General features: G+C 46.7%; 1 protein-coding gene across 1 annotated transcript; it reads left to right on the top strand.

The window, feature by feature from the left end:
* Positions 1 to 2,109: 2,109 nt before the first annotated feature.
* On the top strand, positions 2,110 to 4,060 carry LOC100835483 (GDSL esterase/lipase At1g29670). The gene is made up of 4 exons (XM_003560613.4): positions 2,110 to 2,655; positions 2,763 to 3,047; positions 3,289 to 3,544; positions 3,626 to 4,060. The coding sequence occupies exons 1-4, from the start codon at positions 2,218 to 2,220 to the stop codon at positions 3,838 to 3,840; spliced, it is 1,194 nt and encodes a 397-aa protein (XP_003560661.1). The 5' UTR covers positions 2,110 to 2,217; the 3' UTR covers positions 3,841 to 4,060.
* The last annotated feature ends 13,131 nt before the right edge of the window (positions 4,061 to 17,191 follow it).

Raw genomic sequence — 17,191 nt, 5'->3', positions numbered from 1 at the left:
AAAGTCGACTTTTTAACCATTGCACAAAATTGCACTTAATTCTAACAAATAATTTAGAATTAGTTTACAGACACAAGCCATTGCACGTGTTTCCATTGATTAGATGACGTGGAGAGTCGCTACTGACTATAATTGTGGATGCCCTAAATGCGAGCAATGGTAAATAGGTTGACTATAGCTGACTCTTAGATGATTCTTGACTTAATAGTCTGACTCTTCACGAAGATTCAGTTCTCTTATCTTTCATATTTCTCTTTCATCCAAGTCACTAAATTTCAAATGAGAGTCGATTAAGAGCCATCCTTTGCGGATGCCCTGACCTTACACCGTCGTGGCACCTGGACGTTTAGATTTTGAAATTATCTTGTCTGATGCCTACAAGTTGAAACATATACATTGAGTCGATCCATGTAGCTGAAATTACACGACCGGAATATCAGTTGAGATATCATTGGAATTGATGGCAGTGTTAACTTAGTAGGTGATTGTGGCTGATTACCCATGCCTTGCGTTCTCCAAGGTAAATTGCTACTTTATCGAAGATGTAGATGGTTGATCAAAAGGTCAAGTGCGATAAAGTTAAGTAAAACATTGTGCCAATTACATGTGGCAGTGGTGTATATAGGGATGCCCACCGGGAGCGTTTGGGTTTAGCCACGACTTGCATGACTCATACCCATACCGATTAGCACTCGTTCTTTGCAGCGTTTCGGTCCGACTAGATGGCAGCAAGTATTTGCAGCGCCAGAAGGCCTCTACCTGCACGACCACAACCTCCTGGTACCGCGCCGCAACGTTTTTGGCCTCTGCATAGGAGCGATGAACACAATCTTTTATTGCAACGTTATGTCACCAGTACACAAATCATGGGTCAAAACAAAAATAAGCCAAACAAAGTAAGAATCTTGAAGACATATATTCATCCTGAAGTCTAGCAGCAGGCTGCCAGTCAGCCTGGTTGGAGTATCTCGTGCGACCAGTTCCAGCCTGGTGCATCCAGAAGGCCAAAGTTCCGGCTTGTCCACTGGGAGGAGGAAGAACCAAAGACTGAGCAATGCAGTGGCCCTATAAATAATCCGGAAAAAGTGAACAACTCACCGGCATCCCTAGGTGTATGTCACATTGGAGAAAAAACACGTACAAATTAACAGTACGCTATGTTGCCTAAGTGAAGTATCATGCAAATTTGCTCGAGAAATAAAATGTATTTTGTCAAATTTGAGACAATTAATATGGATCGGAGGGAGTACATGTTTAGAATCTGTTTTGAACAAAGAAATGGTAAAGGAATTTATAGTTTGATTTTATATGGACATTTTACTCTAAGGGTGTTTGGAACCAAAGAAACGATAATACCAGTTTTTTTCAAAGGAAACAAATTTTAAATCCTTTATTTTAAAATTCTATAGGCAGGGCAGGTCCTAACAGATACGACGCTCGGGGCCAAACTAATTGAAAGGCCCTTTTTATCCAATATCCAATTATTCAAGGATCTATAGACACCATCCCTAAGTCAGTGTATCTCCGATCGTCAACAAAATTGATGGAAACTATATGCAAATTTACAAATATCGCCATTGTGCGAGTGCAACCTTTTTTTCTTGGTACATGTTATTATTTGCCTAAAATTTGTCAAATAGTGTATTTATGTTTAAAAAATTCAAAATACGTGTAATATTTGGATAATACGATAACATTGGACTCGCAGGGGACCAAAGAGAAAACAGAGACAACGCTTGTTGGTCAAGCATTCATTGAATGCCACCAACTCACCTGTCACGCGCCAAGCCACCCTGCTCGACATGTCACATCGGTCTACCATGATATGATAACCCCATTAGATAATTGAGCTGCATGCAGACATCTCCGGTGCGATGTGCCCCGGATCTCTCCAAGTCGTACTCCACTCCGCATGCATATATGCACGTCGCGGCAGCATAAATCTTTTTACCGTACTAGGCAGTAACTGCACGCGGATCTCTGTGTCTCCCGATGCACAAACCTACCAGCATTTACTCATGCACCATGGGTCCATGCATCAGTCCGACAGATGTTAGTGTGACTGAAAACGCTTGCCTGACTGAAATGCCTATAAGTAGCCATGCCGTGTCAGGCAGATTAAGCAAGTAAAGCAAAGCAGCAAGCAGAGCTACTGCTTGTTCCATCAGTAAGCTAGCTAGCTAGCTCGATTGACTGTCATCTCTCCTTCCGCCCGCCATGGCCAAGCTCGTCGTGGCATTCGTAGCATGCCTCTGCATCTCCACAGTGTTATTAACACGGTGTGAAGAAGCTGCCGCTGCTGGTTCGAGGAGCTGCCGCTGCCATGGCGGCGGCAGAACCGCGGGCACGAAGGGAGCGTCGATGGCGAAGGCTATGTTCGTGTTCGGGAGCTCGCTGGTGGACAACGGCAACAACAACTTCCTCAACAGCTCCGGGGTGCGCGCCGACTACCTGCCCTACGGCGTCGACTTCCCGCTCGGCCCCTCGGGACGCTTCTCCAACGGCCGAAACACAATCGACGCCCTAGGGGACCTTTTACATCTCCCTCACATCCCGCCCTTCGCGGACCCGGCCACCAGCGGCCGCGCCGCGCTGCACGGTGTCAACTTCGCCTCCGGCGGCTCCGGCATCCTCGACCGCACCGGCAAGGACACCGTGAGACGTCCATTTGCTAGTTACAACTGTAGTCTTCTTTCACTTAAGTTATACTGTAGTAATATCAATTTGGATGACTAACGAGTGTCTCTAATTTGTGCGTTTAGGGAGAGGTGTTAAGCCTGAACCAGCAGATCACCAACTTCGAGGTGGCGACCCTCCCTGACCTGCGGGCCCTGCTGCGCGGAGCGACGACAGTCAAGAAGAGTCGCAGGATCAAGGGCCGAGATTTCTTCGACGGCTGCTACCTGCCCAAGAGCCTGTTCGTGATCGGGACGGGTGGCAATGACTACCTGCTCAACTACTTCAGCCCCGCCAAGAGCGCGGATGCCAGGCCCCAGTTGTCTGAGTTCACAAGAGCTCTCGTCACAAAGCTCTCACTCCATCTCCAGGTATTTTTTTTTGAATCATCTCCAGGTAATATAAGTGCCATCTTAATCAACGCACATGCACACCTGTGTTTTGCTACAGTACATTTTGTTTCTCACTGCAACAATGTTAAAGAAAGCACAGTTCCTAGTACAAGTGAAATTTAAGAGAGGGGAATTGAACATGCAACGGAGCTAGTATTAAGTCTGCAGTCTTTGCTTGCACAAGACGTTTAATTGCGGCATGTATTTATGGTGTTGTCAGAGGCTGTATGCTCTGGGTGCCAGGAAGTTCGTGGTCTTCTCCATCCAGCCCATGGGGTGCACCCCTGTGGTGAAGGCGTCCCTCAACGTCACCGGCGTCGCCTGCGTCGAGCCGGTGAACGCCGCCGCGCTCCTCTTCAACTCGGAGCTCCGGTCGCTCGTTGACGCCGCCAGGCTGCGCATGCCCGGCGCCAGATTCGCCCTCGTCAACTCTTACAAGATCATTATGGACGTGATAGACCACCCTACAAAACACAGTAAGTTAATTAACCGGACTTAACCGATCGATTAATTAATTACACCTGCTCAAATTGATGACCGTTTATTATATTTTTCAGACATGAGGGAGACGTACCGGGCTTGCTGTCAGACGACGTCGGGCGTGCTCTGCCACAGGGGAGGGCCCGTCTGCAGGGACCGGACCAAGTACGTGTTCTTCGACGGGCTCCACCCGACAGACGTGATCAACGCCAGGATTGCGCGCAAGGGGTACGGCTCCGAGTCGCCGGAAGAAGCCTACCCAATCAATGTGAAGAAGTTGGCCATGTTGTAGGAGCAGTGATCTTTCGAATCAAACCTTAGACCAAGTTAGTGCTAGCTTAGTGTATATGGCTATGTGGGAATGACGTGTTAGCCGGTATCTAAAGTCAATTACACTTTAATTTCAAATGTGAAATTATACTCCCTCCGTCCCATTTCAATTGACTCAAATTTTCTCAAATATGGATGTATCTATACCCAAAAGTTGTTTAGATACGTGTAATATTTCGTCACTTAATATGCGACGGAAGAAATACTATGTTCGACTTTCGGTATGCTTATTTGCAAGCTTCGCAACTTTGCCCCCTCAGCTCCCACACCCAGCGACCACTCCCCAACGGTCGCCACCGGAGGAACTTGTCAGGGCCTTAAGAAACAGAGGAGTAAACCATGGGGCCGGTGGTGGCAGGCCATCCATAGGCTGGTGGCAACCGGTTAAGAGTTGATCTCTCATGGGAGAGAGGTGGGGCTTCTTTTGATCGATGGAGGAAAACAAATTGGGAAGGCGGTTGGTCGAAAGAGGTACATAGGCGGATGAGAGGTAGCGGCGAGAGATATGCATATACGTACGAGAAGTAAGATGCGGGGAATCAGAGGTGATAGGGGGAAGAGAAGGGTTCGATCGGAGGAGACTGAAGAAGTAATTTTGAAAGGTAAGTGACGTTTTTTCTTTCCTGTGTGGGATTGACAGGAGGGGAACAATTGCTGGGAATCAATGTGCTATGAAGCAGAACTAAGAGCTTGTAGAGATATCAGAGAGTCGAATATTAGGGATGACTAGCAGAGTGTCCGTGCGTTGCTACGGAATAACTTTTCTCGTGTGGGAGATCCGTTTCGTGTGGGGACTGAGGAGGACGGGAACTTGCACTCGTGTCGTGCGGGAGATCGAGAGGAGGGGGTTTGCGCTGAGGATGGACGAAGACGGACGGCTTCAGGACCTGGGGTATTAGGTGGCATATTGGACGTAATTTCGGTGACGTGACGTACCGCGACGCCCGTACCATCACCACCAACTCCAATTTAATATATTGGTATAGATTTTAACTTTTCAATTGGTTCAGTACAGCACACCGTTCTGACGTTCTCCCTCCCATATTCATATTCTCCCCGTTACCCAATTTTCCCATACCCGTGGCTTACTTGAAACTCCATGGCTCCCGCTGGCCGCTGGTTCCTCCTCAAGTGGCCGCCTCCTCCTCCTCCAGCAGACTCCGCCACCGCCACCTTTTTTCCCACAGACCTGCTGCCGCCTCCTGCTGTGGCCCCCGGCGCCGCCGCCTTCCGTAGTGGTCGCTGCCGCAGACTTCTGCTCTTCCCATGGACACGGTCGCCACCGTTGACTCCTCTTCTAGTAACGTTTGGTTTTGAGACGCATTGGTATTTTTTGGCAGGCTAGCTAGCAACGGCCGTCTCATCGTGGTCGGGACGCGAGACGGAAGGAAGCGGACTGGGGCGTAACGGGAGGGATACCGGAAGGAGGGCCGCAGGAGGGAGCGCCGCCGCAGTGGGAAGGGGTGGGATGGGGATGTCGCGATGTAGAGAAGTCGCCGACGCTGTGCCGCGTGGACCGGGAAGCTTGTCCGCGCCGCCGCGTGGGGAGGGATCGATAGGCATGTCGCGTTGCAGGAAACTGAGGAAAGTCGCCGCCGTTGTGCCGCAGGGAGCTTGTTCGCACCGCCGCGTGGGAATGGATGGGCATGTCACGTTGCAGGGAGCAAGGGACGTCGCCGGCGCTGTGCCACGGGGAGCTCGTCAGCGCGACTGGGAGAGACGCTGCCGCAAGGGTGCCGCGGACGGCGCGGATGCGGGAGGCCTTCTTTTTGCAGGGATAGTTGTAAGACCCCGGGACCGGAATTATACAATTCAACACCAAATTGCTAACCTTTGCATAATTCAAGCCTCAAGTTCTCAACCTACAATAAACACTTCAATACATACATGCATTAAGGTGCTCATCGCAGGGTTTTGCAACAAGAATATCATTACCAAAACTCTACAGAAGAGAGTAATTACAAATCTCATACAAGGAGCGGAATAACAAATATTACAAAGAGATGACACATGTCCCAACATTACATCATTACATCAGCAGAAGTCGAATTATGCCCGAGTACGGACAAGAATACAGCATGGCCTGAAGAGGCTGGAAGCTGGAAGGAAACCCGCCACGAGTCTCAGAACCCTGATCTGGATCTCCTGGCTAAACATCGAATCCAACGTCGTGCTCCATGAAGAAGCTAGCGGCTAATCTGCTCTACTGGAACTTCTGAAGAAAACAACGTTGCAAAGCAACTGAGTACAAAATACTCGCAAGACTTACGGGAGAACTAAACTAATTATGCAATAAGTCTCGAAGGAGGGATAAATATGGTGGGATTATGCAGCAGCAACAATATCTGGAGAGACACTCTAATAACAACGTCTAATGAGAGGATAAGAAGCGTCTACAAGGTGTAAGGTGATTAACCTATTTACTAAACACCAAACAACACAATCCTCATATCACCCCCTCAACACCCTGTGAGGAAGCAATCCAAAGGACAATCACACTTAAGCAGTTTTAAGCACATCCATGATTAAGGCTAATTACTACTCAAGTTTTTGAGATTAAGTTGGTTAAGATCTCTATGATCAAGTAATGACCAACCAAGTCGTCCATAACCGCGGAGATGGTTTTCCGAAAGATTTATCCCTGTAGGGTGCACCAATTTACCCGTACACGTTCGACCAACCCACGAATACCAAGCGTGCTCACACTCAAATGTGCGCTGGCTGGATTGAGCGACACGACGTTTCCAAGTTCCACAACTAATCAAGGGGGACCACCCAACTAAGTCTATCTGAAACGAGAGCCCGGCCGAAGCGTCGTACGGACTCAAGAGTTGCGAGGACAGCTGGCAGTGGTTCAGAGCCCACAGGATGACCACTCCAGACTAGTGCCGCAATCCTATATGAATGCAAAGTCACCAACAAGTCTCCACAAATCTCTGTATGCATGCAATGCAAATGCCAAATGGAACGCCCGAACTATGTGGCCCTTGAAAGAGCTGAGGATCAAGTACTAAGTCGAGCGGGAAGCCATATCTTCTCGCACGAGCGGTTAGCACGATGTTTCTTGGATCAGCGAAAACGAGATCTCGGTCCTTAGTCGGCTCGAATGGAACAAATCACCAATGCATTAGCACGGCCTCCCATCGTTGCCTTGTTGCAGTTCAATATCATATCATATGTTTAAGAATGTAATTAAAACATAAAGTAGCATGTGGATGTAGCAATTGTGGAACCCCGAAGTAAGGACACTAGACTCGCAACCTAAGCATGACATCTAATGACCAAGAACTAGGGTAACAAGCAAACATGTGTGACATGGTATTAGGACAAGTAACAAGACATAGGACAATAAGTACAGCTGACTAATAAGCTATGCAACCTAGAGGCATCGTGACAAGACTGAGATCGTAACTTAATGCAAGATTGAGAGAGAAGCAATAGGTAGAATCAACATGGTCAAGGAAAGGTTGCTTGCCTGGAGTACTCAATTGCCCGGAATTGAGCAAGAATCCTGGAAGAAGAACACAAGCGTAGTCATCGTAGTAGCGTGCCACGTCCGTAGTATCGGCTTTAACAAGAATAGCACAACGATCCGACTAGGTCGGGGTTGCACACACCAGTGGCAACAAGGTACCTGCACCTATCGGTAATATCGGTACATACACGACATCTCATACAACACATGCATTTCATATATTAGCAACCTATGCGTCTACGGGTCTACGAAACAGTCGCTCCACGGTTCTACCTTTGTAGCGTGCCACGTCCGTAGTCGATGTAGTCGAAGTAGCCGACGTAGTCGTACGGTTGAAGTAGTTGTACAATCGTCATGGTCGTAGTTGTTCATGGCACCGGCTCCGAGGTTCTTCGGGCTTCACGCGCTCACACAGACTTGGGCAGCGACACGGCACACGCGGAGCAGCGGCAGGAGCAGTACAGCAGCGAGCGAGAGCAGCAACACAAAACACGGCCAGAGGACAACAGCCGAGAGACACTGGCTTGGGCTTGGGCCTGCGGGCTGGAGGAGATGGGCCAAGTGGAGATGGGCTTGGGCGAGCTGGGCCGGAAGGAGGTTGCAGGCGATGAGAGGTGCACGGCCACAGGGCAGCAGCATCGCGTAGCTTGGCGGCGGTCGACGGCGTGGGCGGCGACGAAACGCGCGTGGACGTGTTTGTCGCCGAGGAGCGCAGCCGGAGGAGCTCGGCGTCGCTGCTGTACCCGGGCTTGGTGGAGGAGGTTGATCCGGCGTGAAGCGACCGCCCCCGTACACGGGTTCGATTTCTGTGCTGTAGTGCTAGTCCCTGGATCGACTCACTAGCACACACAGTTTCAAGATGTAATATCATAGAACAAAGGTCTCAATATTACAACGGACCATCCAGAATTTAAAGGTACTTACAACTCGCATAACCTCACGGGTTAGCTGGAAGTAAAACAACTGTTTAGCAGCGGAAAAAGGAAGATACAAGGGCACATCAACACCACGGTGAGAGCGTGTTGGAATGTAAGCCCGTAACCCAAACATGCAGAACGTACATCTTACTCGTCGTCGGAGCTTCCTGCATCATTAAACGATGCAGCCATTAGGGTCAATACATTGAATGTATTGGCAAGATTCACTAGGAGTTATACCAGAGCCTACCAAATATATGCATAATGTGGTAAAGTGGGGTTCAAGCTATTTGCATAAACGCTTAGTTATTGAATCCTATCTTTTAATCAAATAGAAATTTTATCACTATTGGACACCGGGTAGACACACCCATGCTCCTATTATCCTAGAGCACATTGATGTGGATTCATCAAGTGCCCCTACCCTGTTCAACCATCCATTTTATTTAAGAAGTTAGAATGAGTGAGACTTTCCTTACAGCTCCACATCTAGTCGCTCAAATTGTCCGTTGCCGGGGACACGGCTAAGTACTTAGTTTTGACGCTCTCGAGAGTTTGTACACATTCCCCGCAAGAAACCGACGTGTTAATCCCTTGCTGTCCTCAGGGTAGAGTAGCAACGGCATCGATTACAAGATTTTCAGAGGTAATTCCCTAAACCACGAGAGAATCACGCTCCCCCTACACGGCTACCTCAGTACAATTCGTCGGGTCTAGGTTCATACAACTTACTCTTTTCTCGCCAGAGCCCATATAGCTTTGTGGTTGTACTAGAAGCTTCTAAATAGGAAACTAGTCCAGTCTCGGTTACCGCATGTGGCATTCCACATTTGCAACGTAGGCGCTCCCCGAATCCACGGGAGAGACGTCCATGGACGATCCATTCCTGAATCCACAGGAACTCGACTCAGAGGGACCCATAGAAATGGACCTGACGCCGCTAATCCTCAAAATCTTCAAAGCTGCCCACCCAGGACGGTTCATTTAATTAATTGTTTTTCCTTACATCTAATAAAACATTTCATATCGCCAAAGGCATAACAATATCATAACGTAGTTATTTCCCCCACGATACTACCATAGCCTAGCATTCAACTACAATCGATGGCAATTTTGGTAGCAAGGTAATGGCGAGGGTAAACTAGACTACCTGGGATTTATAGCTAGCATAGAAGTACGAGTAATATTCCTGATGCAACTAATAAAACATCTAGTGCATAGTAAAATATTTAGGAGAATGATCAAAGTGAACTTGCCTTGTCCAAGGTTGTGGTAGTTCTCGCACTCTTTGCAACAACAATGATTACACTCCACACAATCTAAAATAAAAGGAACACACACAATAAACACAACATTCAATACAAAATCATGACATGATGCATATGCTATGATGATGCACAACGAAGGTTACTTCTAAAGTAAAAAGTTTCGTTTTCCGTTTTGAAAAGTTTTTCAAATGATTTGGACAGATTAAACACCAATAAGGAGTTAACAAATATGCATGAAACATGGATAGGGTTTAAAACAAAAAATTGTGCGGCTTTTGCAACATAGAGCATTATTTAACTTGTATGCCATGATTATACACAAAATAATTTCTTCTCTGGTCCTAATGGATAGAGAACAACTTTAAAAAATTTTACAGCAAGATTACATGCTCAAAACTATTTTGAAACAATTCATTTGAAACTTGTACCATATTCAACCATTCTGTAAATAGCTACTGTCTAAGTTGTTCAAAACTGAAAATAAACAGTGCCAAAATATTCTACACGTTGTGACGATTCCAGAAAGGTGTGGATCGTAAATTTTGGACAAACGGTTTAAAAGATATGGGGTTTTGAAGTTGTAGGGGCTTTTCTGCAAAATTGCATTATCCAATCCGGCCGAATTAAAACAAAAAGAAAACCCTGCCACGTGGCATCGCGGGACTGGCCCGTTTCTAGGGTTCCGGCCGGCGGCGAGCTCGCCGGCGGCGGCGCGGGGCGGGCGGGCGGCGCGGTCGGGCACGCAGGCAGCGGCGGGCGGCGCACGGGCGCAGCGCGGGCAGGCGGGCGGAGCAGTCGGAGCGGGGCAGAGGGGGCGCGGGGCACGCGGCGCGGGCCGGCAGCGCGGCGGAGGGCGCGGGCAGGCGGCCGGAGGCGGGGGACTCGGGCGGCGGCCGGTGCCGGGGAAGATGGCCGGCGCGGGCGGCCGGAGGCGGCCAAACGCAAAGGTGAGCGCGTCACGGCGTTCAGAACGGGGAGAGGAGAGAGGCTAGGGGAGTGGCGCGGGGAGAACCTCACCGGAACGGCGACGAAACGCGAAGAACGGCGGTGGCAGCAACGAACTCCGGCGAGCAATTACTTTCTAACCGGTGCGAAATTGGACGTGGGGTTTGGGGGAAGTGGAGGAGAAAAGCGAGGCCTTCGGGGTGACGCGCAAGGATTTGGAGAAAACGGCCCGAGCGCGGAGAAATCGGAGGTGGAGTTGTGGGCAGTTCGCGGGCGTGCGTGGCCGGATTTTTCGGGCGGAGGTTGAAGATGACGCGTGGGTCCCACCGGTCAGTGAGAGCGGGCGGCTCGGGCTGGGCTGAGCCGGTCCGGTTCGGTCGGGTTTGACCGGGTCGGTCCGGTTCGGCTGGTTCGGCCGGTTTTTCCTTTTCTTTTATTTATTTTCTGTTTTTGAACCTCAAAATTGATTCGGAGCTCCAAATCACTCCAAATAAAATGTAACAAAATTTGTAAAATCATATTTTGATATGATCTAACTTTTGGAGCAAGAATTTTCTCAAAATAAAATATTTAAGAATACATTTGCCTATAAAATGGCTTTTAGGGCCCTTAGGCTATCGAATCAAATTATTTTTTTCAAAATACTTTCAAAAGCCAATTATGGAATAGCTTTATATATGCATTAAATCCCTTTTTACCACAATACCCTCATGGGTTAAAAATGCAAATACTCAAGAGCAAGATCAAAGCCCAAAATCAAATAAAAGCATTTTTGCAAAAAAGTTTTCTGGGCAAACTTTAGGGTTTTGAAAGTGATCAAATGCAAGGGTGACATGATGCTTATGATATGCAATGCATATGAAGAATTTTGAAAATTGGGATGTTACACGGCGAGGTGCAGCAGGCGGCGAGGGGGCGCTGGAGCAGCACCAAGCAAAGCAACAGGAGATGGCGGAGGCGCGGCCGGCGGCGGAACCGGCGGCCTGTGCTGGAGATGGGAGGCACGCGCGCGGAGGAGGAGGGTGGCGTGGCGCAGAGGAGCTCGGCGAGCAGGGGAGGCAGCAGCGAGGAGGCGACGACGAGGTGCTCGACGGCGCGGGGCCAAGGACAAGCGCCGGCGGCGAGCAGCAGGCGTGGGAGGTCGTCAGGGTGAGGACAACGAGGGGAGGCGGCGCCGGCGGGGAAACAGAGGGCGGCCCCGGGAGCTGGGCGGCGCGGGCGGAGGAGATCAGGCCGGCCAGGGAGAGGAGCTCGGCCTTGGAAGGAGCAAAGAAGAAAGGGGATCGGCCTGGGAAGGAGAGTGGCGGCGGCCAGGGAAAGAAGAGGGAGAAAAGAAAAAGCTAGGGATTAGGGTAGCTTTATAGGCTAGGAGCTAGGGTTTGGCTAGATGGGCTGGCTTGAGGCCCAACAAACAACTGCACAGAAATTTAATTAATTTTGGATTTGAAATAAAATAAGAAGAGAAAGTGTGTACGTTTAACTAGACCTGGAATTAATTTGTCAAACTCAAATTAGTATTTGTACAAAAATAGTTTTAGGCTTTCGCGAACACATGAAAAGGCAAGCACATGAAACGATAGCTTTTATGCAAATGAATGTAGTTTCATGTGACATGATGCTAATGACATTGCAAAATGAAAATGATCACATGAGCATGACGAGATGACAATAATTAAATTACAAAACAGTCCAAAAGGGTTTAAAAGGAAAACGGTCGCTCTGGGCTGTTACAATTGACAACAGCTAAGCGAAACGTTTTTTTTTCTCGTGCAGGAGTGGCATATCCCTTGTAATTTTGATGAAAAGACCTACCGCGACGTCCGTACCATCACCACCAACTCCAATTTAATATATTGGTATAGATATTTGAAGAATCTACCGATGAGGAGAATGATTTAGAGGAGAAATCTCTTAAGGAGATGCCACTCCTGCAAAAAAAACTATGTGATGTTTTTTTCCGAAAAGGAAAATAAACTGTCGGCATCTGCATCTATGATGTGCACAACCATTTTCTTTGGGAAGTTTCAAACATCATACATGTACTGATCAGGGATCATGAATACAAAAATTAGTCAGCAAAAATAAATCAAACATGACGAATCTATGCATCCAGTAGTCTAGTACACTGCTAGCTAACCTGGTTGATAATATCTCGAGCAACAGTCTCTTACCACGAATGAGATGTAAGACATGACAAATATGGATGCCACGATGGAATTGCAGAGAGTGAGAAAGCTATTAAAACTTCTGTTACCAATGAAAAGATACATCTGTTAGGCTCTTAAGTAATCTTTCGAAAACATTTTTTCTAGGAAAACCATACAACGTTTTGTCACACAGACCAACGTCCAGCAACTGGGAGAAGTTGGGCCCAGAAATTTAAAAGGGCCAATTTGGCCACCAAAGGGAACTGATGTCTGGCAGTGCTACGTTTGTTTGGTTTCTCCGGTAGAAAGAAAATTGCTGATCAAAGCACACGCACGGTCAATTGCCACAATTTGTAATTACAGAGATGTCACAATCACTTGCAAGACATGTTAAAGCAACACAAACAAAAACAAAACAAGCTAGATGCTTCTGATTCCCTAAAAAAAAGCTAGCTCCTGATTAATCGTCAACACCAGAGGTATGCTTCGGAAGAAGAACTTCTTCCTGCCCACACATGGATGTGTATGTCAATTCCACCATACAGTGATAGATCCTAGAATCAACTAGGTGTAGATCTAGCTGCGGTAGAACTTTCTGTGATGCAACTAGCTTTCGGTATGGGATAGAGAGGGAGAGGGAGAAGGAAAACATACCTTCACCTTGGCTGCTTGAGGCCGAGGTGGACAACATCGTGACGACGAGCGGCAGTGGCGGGGAGCGACAGCGGCGGCAAGCTTCCCGTCGCTTCTGCGCAGAACCCTAGATCCGTAGGGGCTTGTTGGTGGGGTTGGTGCCGGACGCAGACGAATCTCGTAGTGCATGCCCCGGCCTCCCACCTTTTTATATAGCGCAGCGCGACAGAGGCCAGCCAACCATATTGGGTTGGGCGCCCCCGATCAGGGCGCGTCAGATCTAGACCCGGTGGGCCGTTGGGCCCACACGGTGTGACATCACTCTAACATTCTCCCCCTTGATCTCAACTTTTCTTTTAACTGTATACTTTTTACTTTACTCGTTTCAGCACCGATTAGTACGTAGAGCATGTTTCATCGTCTCAGCTCAATTGCAGATAGAATCAGACAGCTACAACATTCCTTTATGTGTTGAAACAAATTCTGTTTCTTTTTGGGCCATTCTCTATCCAGAAATCATAGGCTTTCCCATAAACCCAAACCGGCTAAGTGTTCCTTGAACACACTGGGTGGTAAGCCTTTCGTAAGCGGATCCGCAAGCATATCTTTTGTCCTTATATGCTCGAGATTTATAGTGCGATCCTGGATTTATGTTTCACAACATAATAATTTATCTCTATTGGTTTGGTAGCATTACTCGACTTGTTGTTGTGAGTGTAGAACACCGCGGGCTGATTATCGCAGTACATCTTTAGTGGTTTGTCGATACAATCCACCACTTTCAAGTAGGGTATAAATTTTTTTAACCATATTGCCTGCCCCGTGGCCTCATAACATGCTATAAATTCTGCATACATCATGGATAATGCAACTATTGACTGTTTGGAGCTTCTCCACGAAATAGCCCCGCCTGCGAGAGTGAATACATATCATGACGTGGATTTTCTATCATCTCTGTCTCCCGCAAAATCTGCATCTGAATACCCTTTTATTTCTAGGGAATCAAATCTTCTATATGTTAGCATGAGGTCTTTTCTGCCTTGCGCATAACGCAACGCTTTCTTTACCATTTTCCAGTGCTCTATGCCAATATTTTCTTGATATCTACCGAGTACGCCGGTGATAAAAGCTAAGTCAGGGCGAGTGCACACTTGTGCATACTGTAGGCTTCCAACAGCCGAAGCATATGGAACCGCTTTCATTTGATCAATCTCGTATTGGCTTTTGGGACATTGAAATTTTCCAAAACTGTCACCCTTGACTATAGGAGCAGCTGTGACATTGCTCGCATGCATATTGTATTTCTTTAGAATCTTTCTAAATATGCCTTTTGCGATAGTCCTAAAACCCCATTTTTCCTATCTCGGTGAATTTCTATGCCCAAGACATATGACGCTTCACCAAGATCTTTCATATCAAAATTTGAGGACAAGAACTTCTTTGTTTCTGGTAGTAGACTGACATCGCTACTAGCATGCAAGATATCATCCACATACAAAATTAGGAAAATATATTTCCCACTTTTAAACTTTGCATAAACGTAGTTGTCCTCAACATTCTCTTTAAACCCAAATTTCTTAATAGTCTCATTGAATTTTAGATACCACTGTGTAGAGGCTTGCTTTAATCCATAAATGTATTTCTTTAGGTGGCATTCCATGTTTTCCTTGCCTTCCATGATAAAACCCTTGGGTTGTTTCATGTAGACCTTTTCTTCTAAATCCCCGTTTAGATATGCCGTTTTTACATCCATCTGATGTAGCTCTAAATTAAAGTGCACCACTAGTGCCATTATTATTCTGAAGGAATCCTTGCATCAGACTGGTGAAAATGTCTCATTGTAATCTATTCCTTCTCTTTGTGTAAATCATTTTGCCACGAGTCGTGCTTTGTATTTTTCTATATTCCCTCTAGAGTCATATTTGGTTTTGTAGACCCATTTACAGCCTACCGTTTTGGCTCCTTTAGGAATTTCCTCTAAGTCCAAACTTCGTTGGAACTCATCGATTTCATCTCATCTTCCATGGCCTCCAGCCACTTCGATGAGTGAGAACTACTCATGGCTTTCATATGAAGTGGGATCATTCTCCATATGAACTCTTTCTGTATTATAAACTTTATAATTTTTAGGATTGGCTGACTTTTTAACTCTTTGAGACCTTCCAGGGGCCTCAATTTCTGGCACGTTCTGTGTCTCTACGTGTGGTGCATCTTCAGGAGGTGGCTGCTGCAGTTCCCTTTCATGTGCAACAATGGGTTGAGTCGGCTCCTGACGGACAGGTTCCGGACCTTCACTCATTGTTGCCATGTGTGGAGTTGCAACAGGTGTTGGCACCACAATCTCGGGGATTGTTGGTGCGGCAACAATAGGTAGTGAAAAGAATGACTCCTGAGTCATTGGATTAGGTGCATGCACCCTCTTCTCGTCAAGATCAACTTTTCGAGCTACCTTGCTCCCCCTCATCATTTCGTCCTCTAAGAAGACGGCATGTCTTGTTTCCACAAACTTTGTGTACCTGTCTGGACAGTAGAAACGGAAACATTTTGATCTTTCAAGGTAGCCAATGAAATGGCAACTTACTGTCTTGGTATCCAACTTTGCAATATTTGGGTTAAACACTTTGGCCTCAGCTGGGCTCCCCCACACCCGCAGGTGTTGTAGAGAGGGCACTCTACCTGTCCACAGCTCGTACGATGTTTTGGGCACCGACTTGCTTGTTACTCTATTGAGAATGTGAATGGCGGTTTTTAATGCCTCCATCCACAATCCCAATGGTAATGTAGAATAACTCATCATACTGCGCACCACATCCATAAGGGTACGGTTACGCTTTTCAGCTACTCCATTTTGCTGAGGCTCGCCCGGCATTGAATTCTGAGCAACTATTCCAGTCTCCTGTAGGAACCTTGCAAAAGGTTCAGGGACTTGGCCGTATGGGGTGTGCCGATCGTAGTGCTATCCCCCACGGTCGGATCTTATTATCTTTATCTTTTTATCATGCTGATTTTCAACTTCAACCTTGAATATTTTGAATTTATCCAACGCTTCTGACGTATCTTTTATTGGATAAATATAACCATAACGGGAGTAGTCGTCTGTGAATGTTATGAACGAATCATAAACATCCCCACTTTTCATAGGAATGGTCCACAAATGTCGGTGTGAATAATTTCTAGTGTGCTGGTGTTACGTGTTGCACCCTTTTTGATTTGTTTTACATACTTTCCTTTAATGCAATCTATGCATTGCTCTATTTCTGAGAATTCTAATGGAGGAAGAATTTCTGTTTTAACAAGTCTTTCTATTCTCCCCCTCGAAATATGTCCCAAACGACAGTATCATAATTTCGATGATTCATGAGGCCTCTTTCTTTTCTTTTGTACTTTCTACGACGCGGCAACATGTTCATTCACATTACACACAGAATATTCTTTTTCACGTATGGATAATAAATATGAAGGAAGGCAACACCCACACAATCATTATTAAACCATATGGCACACTTGCCATGTACAAAATGACATTCATAATCAACTTTTTCCAAACGTGAAACACTAATCAAATATCTGTGTAATGAAGGAACATCTATAAGCAGAATTATGAATCCATCGGCAAGCTCCAAAGGAATATTATCGACAACTTCAACGTCTGCTTGGACTCCATTTGCAACTTCAATGCATCTTTCGTTTTTTTTGCGTAGTCCGCGTCGAAAAGAATCCCTGTAAAGAATTTGCAACATGAACAGTTGCACCAGAGTCAATCCACCAAGTAGATTTCGAAAACTGTGTATACAAGGATTCATTTACAAAAGAAATGGAGTTTATACCATTCTTTGCCATGATTGACTTTAGCCATACCGGGCAATCTTTGTTGTAATGCCTGGTCTTCTTGCAGTGGAGGCATGTATCTTTGTCCACTGGAAAAGAC

The sequence above is a fragment of the Brachypodium distachyon genome, chromosome 1 (assembly GCF_000005505.3).
Source record: "Brachypodium distachyon strain Bd21 chromosome 1, Brachypodium_distachyon_v3.0, whole genome shotgun sequence".
Classification (NCBI taxonomy): Eukaryota; Viridiplantae; Streptophyta; class Magnoliopsida; order Poales; family Poaceae; genus Brachypodium; species Brachypodium distachyon.
Note: the sequence above shows the minus strand (reverse complement) of the source record. Positions and strands in the feature narration are given on the sequence as shown.

Bases quoted from the DNA above. Each gene is read 5' to 3' on its own strand.
- LOC100835483 (XM_003560613.4), top strand. From the start codon at position 2,218: ATGGCCAAGCTCGTCGTGGCATTCGTAGCATGCCTCTGCATCTCCACA. The intron at 2,656-2,762 runs GTGAGACGTCCA...TTGTGCGTTTAG, and splicing joins ACCGCACCGGCAAGGACACC to GGAGAGGTGTTAAGCCTGAA. The intron at 3,545-3,625 runs GTAAGTTAATTA...TATATTTTTCAG, and splicing joins AGACCACCCTACAAAACACA to ACATGAGGGAGACGTACCGG.